This window comes from Rhagoletis pomonella, unplaced genomic scaffold (genome assembly GCF_013731165.1).
Source record: "Rhagoletis pomonella isolate Grant_MI unplaced genomic scaffold, Rhpom_1.0 Rhpom_scaffold_00006, whole genome shotgun sequence".
Classification (NCBI taxonomy): domain Eukaryota; kingdom Metazoa; phylum Arthropoda; class Insecta; order Diptera; family Tephritidae; genus Rhagoletis; species Rhagoletis pomonella.
The window spans coordinates 81,594,739-81,602,895 of record NW_023458560.1 but is presented as its reverse complement, the minus strand read 5'-3'; the positions used below and the strand labels follow the sequence as shown (position 1 = coordinate 81,602,895).

At 36.2% G+C, this 8,157-nt stretch overlaps 1 protein-coding gene across 3 annotated transcripts; it reads left to right on the top strand.

The window, feature by feature from the left end:
• The first annotated feature begins 641 nt into the window (after positions 1-641).
• Positions 642-5,351, top strand: LOC118741457. Of its 3 annotated transcripts, XM_036473434.1 has the most exons (5): positions 646-821; positions 879-960; positions 2,331-2,603; positions 2,842-3,649; positions 3,770-5,351. In XM_036473434.1, exons 4-5 carry the CDS (start codon positions 2,855-2,857, stop codon positions 3,995-3,997), a joined length of 1,023 nt encoding a protein of 340 aa, XP_036329327.1. In that variant the 5' UTR covers positions 646-821; positions 879-960; positions 2,331-2,603; positions 2,842-2,854; the 3' UTR covers positions 3,998-5,351. The 3 variants fall into 3 exon arrangements, with proteins under 3 accessions (XP_036329326.1, XP_036329325.1, XP_036329327.1); XM_036473433.1 differs by having other exon boundaries at positions 642-814; positions 2,842-5,351; XM_036473432.1 differs by having other exon boundaries at positions 643-821; positions 2,842-5,351.
• Positions 5,352-8,157: the final 2,806 nt, after the last annotated feature.

Sequence of the window (8,157 nt, the reverse complement as noted above, 5' to 3'; positions counted from 1 at the left end):
TCACGATTAGGCTGATTAGTAAAAAGTATGTTAATTTATAAAAATTTTTATCACATTTTGGCGTATATCATTAAAAATGACTGCAAATTTTTTAACAAATGTCGTATACGATAAAATTTTATTAAACTCATAAATGGTTGACACTAAACTAAAAAAAAATAAGATAATTTAAGAATTTCATGAACTAGTACATAGCATTCTCCGACACTTTGGAGAAAATCTGTAGTCGTGTTTCTGAGAAATTGCATTCCAAACTTCAATCGTGAGTTACCGAAAGTAACTTGTGACAATCCTTTATCCAGGGATCTACATAAATTATAATTGTCATTATTCATTTTTGCAGTTGGAGTATATGCCAGACGAGTAACAGGTATATACATGCAAGTATACCTAAGTTAGCGCGTTGAGCTTGTATATTTATCTCTCTCTAACGCATTAATTCTATATATGTCAGTACCAACGCTTCACTAAATTATGTCTAAATTTAATAATGGCTCTATGACAAAATATTCATGGAATTTATTCGTAGATTTTTATTTACTTCATTTCATACATTAGTATTGATCTGAATGTTTTTTACTAAATACCAGGAATAAATATTTAATAAACAACTATTTCATTTAAGCTTAACCAACTTTCAGTTGCTCGGAGCTAGTTTTGGAACGCTCCATGAAATATTTTCATGGACGGTAAATGCAACCCTGGGTGCATCATTAATGAGCTGAAAAACCAAAACAAATAATTAAATAAGTGCGCCCGTCTAAAAGTTTCGGAACAAATTGTGGATTAAAGCCTTTCGAAAGTGATAAATAACGTAAAAAGTGATTATATTAATATTGTTAATAAATCGAAGTTACTAATAATGTATACCCTTTCAGGGAAGATGCCGAAATGGTGTGTATCCAGATGTCCAGAACAAGGATCCTTGTATAAGTTTCCATCGGAGGGAGAAATGCCAAGGTATGTTTTTTATTGAGTATAAATTTGATAAAATTATATGAATAATACTGGAAAAAGAGGCGCAAACGGCTGGATTCGGTGTTATTAGTATAGACGGGATTTGAATGTCGCCTTAATTGAGTATGTGTGCCTCAGGTTTGCCCACGTGGTTGACATTGTTTTGATTCCAACTATGAGCATCAAATTAAGTCTTCACTCATAAATAGTTGTCTTTAATGAGCTGCTCTAGGTTACGCCAGGCTGAGATATTTCATAAGATTGTCTTTCATAGAGGTTTTTCTTGCTCTACTTTATGTTTCATGAGCCTGCGCTAAATGTAACTAGAGCCACTTAGAGTACGATTTTCAGCATCAGCTTTTTTGATGGATTAACTTCGAGCAAGCACAAACACACACCTTACAAAGCGTTCCCACGACAGTCTGGTCTACGTAACCGGAACGCCCCAGATTTATATCTGGCCAAGGACTGTCACTCCAGCAACACTCCCCAAAAACCCTTTGGGGAACTTGTATGCTGCTACAACAACAACAACACACCTTACAAATGACAAATTGAACTGTCGACCAATCAACTGTTTTGAGAATTTCTGAATGAAAAGTGTTTCATGAGATGTTTGAGATGAGTTGCTCTATTCAGCTCTAGCTTGAGCTGCTCTGCACTTTTTTCGATCCCATTAAACAACTAATGTAGATAGAAGATCATAGTTTTGTTTGAGTGTTCTTTATATTTAACATCAACAAATTCTGTAACGAAATTTGTGTAAAATTCATGGTTAGGCGGGCATGCGTGTCTAAATGACCACCAGTCTTAAAAAGCTGAAAGTGCATTTTTGAGGAATATTTGTATTGGAATAGATATGTAGATATTAAAATGAGGTGGACACTACGATCTAGTGATTTATTGTGCCCTTGAATCTTCACAATACTTCCTCTAAACCTAAATCCCTCAGAAAAAGCTGCAGCGCCTTAAGAGGTAGGGAGTGAATGAATGGGCTTAGTTTGTGGCCATATCGAACCTGGGCTTATCAAACAGGATGAAAATATGTAGTGGTGTCTCATAGGGCGAGTTGTAGAATCGAAATAGATCATTTGACCAAGGTGCCATCTTATACGTATGCTTAGTCTGCATTGTACCTGTTAGTATTGTAAATTTCTGCTTTTGGAGGTTAATTAAGTTTTGGAATCTCTTAATGTTGTGTATGGAATTCGGCTTTAGGTCGACACCTATCTAAAACCGAAAATATCCAGCCTAAAAGTTTTTAATTCCAAGTTTTATCGTATTTAAATTGTGCGTGCATACATGTAATGCGTCTTCAATATTTCGGTACCCTATAATACCTAACGTTTTCTATATATTTTCTTAAATTTTAGCCATCGACTGACTAACTGATTGGATATGTAAAGTGATCAACGTGAAATTTGACGGAACATGGAATTCGTGGATTTATTAAGAATTACATTATTACTTCCTTATATATTTTGTAAATTGTGAAAGTATTTTCGTATCTTTAGGAATAATCGATCAAAATGGTTGTATTTTCTGTAATTTTTTCTCTGGTTAGTTAATAATAAAAACCATTGAAATTCTTAAATAATTTTCGACGCATTTTGGAGGAAGGATAACGAGGAAAAGAAAAAAGTTTGGTTGGTATATTTTCTTGATTTAAATTTTTTATTCCCTCATCATGGCTTTATTTTTCATTGCGTTTAATTTTCTTTCATTTTTTATTCGTTGTACATAAATTCATGATTTTTTATTTCCTCATCTTGGCTTTGTGTTTTTTGTTGCATTTCGTTTTTTGTAATTTCTTATTCATTATTTTATATTAATTTACAATATAGTTTAAAACCTATTATTTAATATTATTTATTATTTTAATAGGCGTTTGAAGTGGATGAGGCTTCTGGGAGTGTCAACAAGTACCGAAGCCAAGGAGCTGTATGCATGCCAGAGGCACTTTTCCCCGAGATATCGGAACCTTCGTAAACTGTCTAAGGGTGCTATCCCTGATTTAAATTTGCATGCACCCACAGTAGGTGTAGATTCAGGTAGATTAGAAGGACAGGCAGATATAAGCGAGCAAATTATTTATTTAGGTTCAGAGGATTTTATAACAGTAGAAGGGCATTGCTTTTCGATCGATGATGAGATTGAATTGGAGGTTCCCTTAGAGGAGACTCTTCAACCCTTTCCAATTGAACATCCAACTTGTTCCTCTTTAGGCAAGCACAATGAATCGCAATTAGGGGTACGCAACCAAGAAACGCAAACTGAAGATTATCTTAGTGAAGAGTCTCCTAGAAAAAGAAAATATCGGGAAGAATTAGATGAAGCTAAAGTTGAAATAGAAGGTTTAAAAAAGGTTATATTAGATAAAGAGGAGGAGATAAGAAATTTGAAAAGCCAAAGCTTACCTGTCCTGCGGCAGGTTCGCAACTGTCAAATCGATGCAGTATGCAGTAAAATGCCTCCACATCTCGCAGCGTGTGTGAGAGGTTGCATAAATAATGATGGCCGGCATCCAAATGGACGGCGGTTTGACAGAGGGTTGAAAACAATAGCGTTAGGAGTTAGATTTACTTCCCCGTTAGCATATAGGTACTTGCGACCCCTTTTCCACTGGCCTTCCTCAACAACTCTCTCTAACTTTATTAAAGGTTGGCCAAGAAACCCTGGCTGCTCTACTAGCAGCATCAAATCCCTGGAGTTGCGAAGCCGAGGATTCACTAGAGAGCAAAAATTCATTTCTTTATGCTGTGATGAAATGTCACTAAAAATCCATTTGAAATATGATAAGAATAGGGATTTAATAGTAGGTTTAGAAGATTATGGTGATGAAAATCGCACCTCTAGGACAGCTAATAGTGTTTTATGCATGATGGCCCAAGGCATTGGCGGTCTTCGCTGGTCTCAGCCAGTCGCCTACTTTTTTGTTCACAACTCATGTAAGGGGGATGTTTTAAAGAAATATGTTTTTGAAGTTATAGGCCAACTCCAGGGCATTGGTCTTAAAGTCTGCCAATTTGTTTCAGACTAGGGAACCAATTTCGTTAACTTCGCCCGTATCGTAGGAATTACAGAAAATAGGTCGTATTTTGAAGTTAACGGTGAAGAAATTGTATTTTTCTACGATTCTCCTCATCTTCTGAAGAGCACACGAAACTGTATTCAAAGTAAAAAAAACAATGTTAGTTTTCGCGGACATCCTGTCAAATGAACAGACATTCTGCATTTTCATCAACAGGATTCCCATCGCGGTATACGATGTGCGCCTAAATTGACAACGGCACATCTTAGTCCCACATCTTTTGAAAAAATGAGTGTTCGTCTAGCTGCTCAAGTGCTGAGCAATACGGTTGCTAGTGGAATGCTATCTTTATATAGTACCGGAAACCTTAATACTTCTCAATCTGCAAGCTTCATAAATACTGCCGAATTCGCTCTTTTTTTCGACCAACTCTTTAATATCTTTAATACTAAAGCGATTGGGGCCCTAAGAAAACATGGCCAACCTTATTCAGGAACCACAGACCAACTAGAATTTTTGATCGAAGCCCAAAGAACCCTTTATTCAATAGTTGTTCATGACATTGTCGGACGAGATATCACGAACACTTTTTCCTTTATCAAAGGTTGGCTTATCAACATCCAAAGCTTGAGACGATTGTGGCGTACTTTGTCAGAGGAAGGTTTCGAACATATACTAACCAGAAGACTTTGCCAGGACGAAATCGAACGTTATTTTGGGCAGATTAGAAGGGGGGGGAGGATTAAATCCGAGAACAACTCCGTCCATGTTCTCCGATCTTTTCAGGCAATCCTGGGGCCTCAGACATGTAAACTTTGTCACAAGTGGAAATTGTGAACCTTTGCCTAGCGCTGAGTGGGAGTTTTTTTCGTTTAGCACTCTCGAAAGAGTATGTACTGATCCTCTGGTTCAAGATACTTCTTGACAAACTTTTCAAAGCTTGCCTAGACCCCAAGCGTATCAAGATATAAGAAGCATTATTGATGTCGATGTAGTTGAAAGCAATTTTCTTCAAAGGAATTCTTTTGCGTATTTTTGCGGGTACATTTACTACGAATATTTTAAATTACATAACTGTTTGGAGCCCCTACCACGGTTTGAGGAAGGTGAAATTCCGGAAGACGCGTTTACCTTTACTAAAGAGAAGGAGTATGATAGATAAAATTTAGTAAAAGCTCCTTCTGGATTCATAGTTTCTTGCAAAACTTGATAAATCAATAAACGAAAATTTCGATGCCTGTTGCCATTTGATAGGTTTTTCTAAAGCTTTGTTTGACAAAATGCATGACATAGAACCCTTTTATTGTTGTAGTAATTCTCAACCTAATGTGCTCATACATCTTTTCATTAGAATAAGAACATATTTTTCCTTAAAAATTTTTATGTATTTCCCACAGATGAATTTCAATAGAATTTCTCTATATTTTACCCGGAATATCGCCTTTCTCATGCCTTTAGTTGTTTCGTATACTTAATAATCGGCTTTATCGCGAAGTCCATCTGAACCAATATTCCCAAAAATTATAAAGCAAAACAAAAACAATTTTTTCAATTTATGCACTGTTATTTTTATTATTGCAATACAGTTTCGCAGCTCTTCAAACATTTTCCACATTAAAGCTAGTAGTTTCCGACCCCATTTGCTCGTTTTTTTTTCAGTTCTGAATTTAGGCTAGGTTTTATGGGAACTTACTGTGGGTGCATACAGACCACTTTTGGTAAATATGTACATATGTATACACTTCAACTGAATTGTGATATTTAATTTTATTTTATAAAGAAAAATGAATTTAATTTGTGCAATTTTTTAAGTTTACTAGATGTAAGAGTTTTTAATTTTCTTTATATATTGCATGCTTTAGTTTTAATTACTTTTAAGTTAAGTTGTAGAGGTGAAAATAGGCCTCCTGGGGAACCGAGCACCTTAAAAAAAATCGGTAACGCGCCTAAAAGCATACCTCACAGGTGGTGTGGAAAATGCAAGAACAAATATAAATGGAATAATTTTCGAAATTATGAAATGGTTATTGGTATTTTCCATCTCAAAGATGATGACTAATTTGAACGTTATTTAAGCTGCCTACCACGGTCGATTTTTGTCGTTTAACCAAAATCTACCCGTGTAAATTGCAATTCAACCGTAAAATGTAAGCGTTTTGGCTAGTCGATATCTCAGTCAATTTTAAACAGACAGAAATCGACCCGTGTAAAGCCAACTTCAGGAATTTTGCATTTTCTTTTTTTGCTTGGGCGACTTTTGAAGATGTGCCAAATTATATTGTCGCCTTAAATACAAAACAACAATTTCTTTAAGCCATCAGGCGCAGCAATTTGTTAATCTTATCTTCACGGCTACCGAAATCACCAACCTCAACGTAGTGATTAGCCTTCTTGCGCCAGCCTAGGATTGATGTGTTGAGCTTGAGTAGCAACAGGAAGTTGGAGGCTTTCTTGAAGTCGGTTCCAACAGTAAATATTTCGTACGCCAAATAATCTACGCACTGAATTTCGTGCGCTTTGCGAAATTTGCGTTCGATCACAAAGCTGTCAGAGATTGAGACACGTTGATGGTTGTGCTTGACAATTCCACGTTTGTACATCAATTCACTTCACTTTACGCACTTTTGGTGCAACTTTGTTGATACCGCGGATACGGATCACAAAAGCCAATTTGGATTTTTCAGGCCCGTAGAATTGGCCGCATTTCTTTGCCACACAGCGCAACTTCATCCCACGGCGTCCATCACCGAGTTTTCTTGTTTGATATTTCTCAGCATGCACGAAGTTTTCACGTTTGCAGAGTGCAATCACAGCAGAGCGCTTTAGTTTACGTTTGATCAGGGTAGCAGTTTGCTGACCTGCTTCTTGCTGAACTTCTGCTTCGACTCGGGGAGAGGAGGCAGCTTCCTGGAAGATCGTCTGCCCTTTCCTTGCGGTTTCTTACCGGCCGTGAGGGCAGTCATCTTAACTTGTTACTTAGCACGTTGAAAAGGCGAAAAAAAGTTCGCCAAATGTTTGGAGCACATCGTAAATGAGCCACTCGATTTATAACATTTCTATTAAACAATTTAATTAAATACTTTTTAATACATAGATATGCTGCAAGCAGGCACTTACTTTCCCAAATTCCAGCCTGCTCATAGGCATAATTTTCCAAATATGCCCGCTACTTCATTACTAATAACTCCATTTTCCAAAAGCGCCTTCTTTGTTGGCTCAACATATCCTAAAAAGACATACATTTACATTAAACAATAGAAATCGCAAAAATTAGTAAATAAAATACTCCCTTTGTTTTGTTTTGTTGTCAAATTTCTAAGAAATGTGAATTCACCACGATGCGATACAGAAGGAACAAGGACCAGGGATGTAATTTTAAGTACATCTATCATTCAGTGGCAATGCGCAGAGCGTTCGGGACAGCAAAATTAATTTGTATCAAATATAACATTAAATGGTGGTTCTAATACATTTTTTGATATTATTAACCAGTGTACATACATTATATGGTATTTATTTCAAAAATTTATGTACTATATGAACATATTTTTCAAACATTTCTTAAGATTCTTTCAAGAGTGCTGAAAAGCAACCATGCGTGTAAGAAATTGTGTACTACCTAAAATTTCACCTCTGGAAACTTTATCCCCATAAAGGACTTCACCACAGTTTTTTTACTGGATATACTGAGCTTAAAAGGATTTGATTAAGGGTGGGTAACTCAGCAAATTTATAGGAGTTGACTCAATGACTCCAACTCACTTTAAGGAGTCAGCTCATTCAACTAACTCATTTGACTCTTTGTATGTTACACTCATTCGTATCGTAGACTCGTTTTGAGGCATGGATGCGGTATAGCGGCCGTTGAGATAAAACAAAACTTTAAAGTGGGCGGGGTCAGCTCCTTTCTACTGATTTGAAAGGTGTAATTTTTTTTGTGTGCAAATTAATAGGGCGGTGCTAGGGGAGGGTAAAGGTGGAATTTTCAATATTTTCAAAAGCTTATATTTCGAAACCTATTGTACCGAATTTCAAAATGTGGATATAGTTGGAAAGGCAATTGATTTGATATGCACATCTTTATATATCTTACATACATACATATTTTGACATAACACCCGCTGTTGCCGCTAAATATGAGTACATTTACCACTTAATACTTAATAATA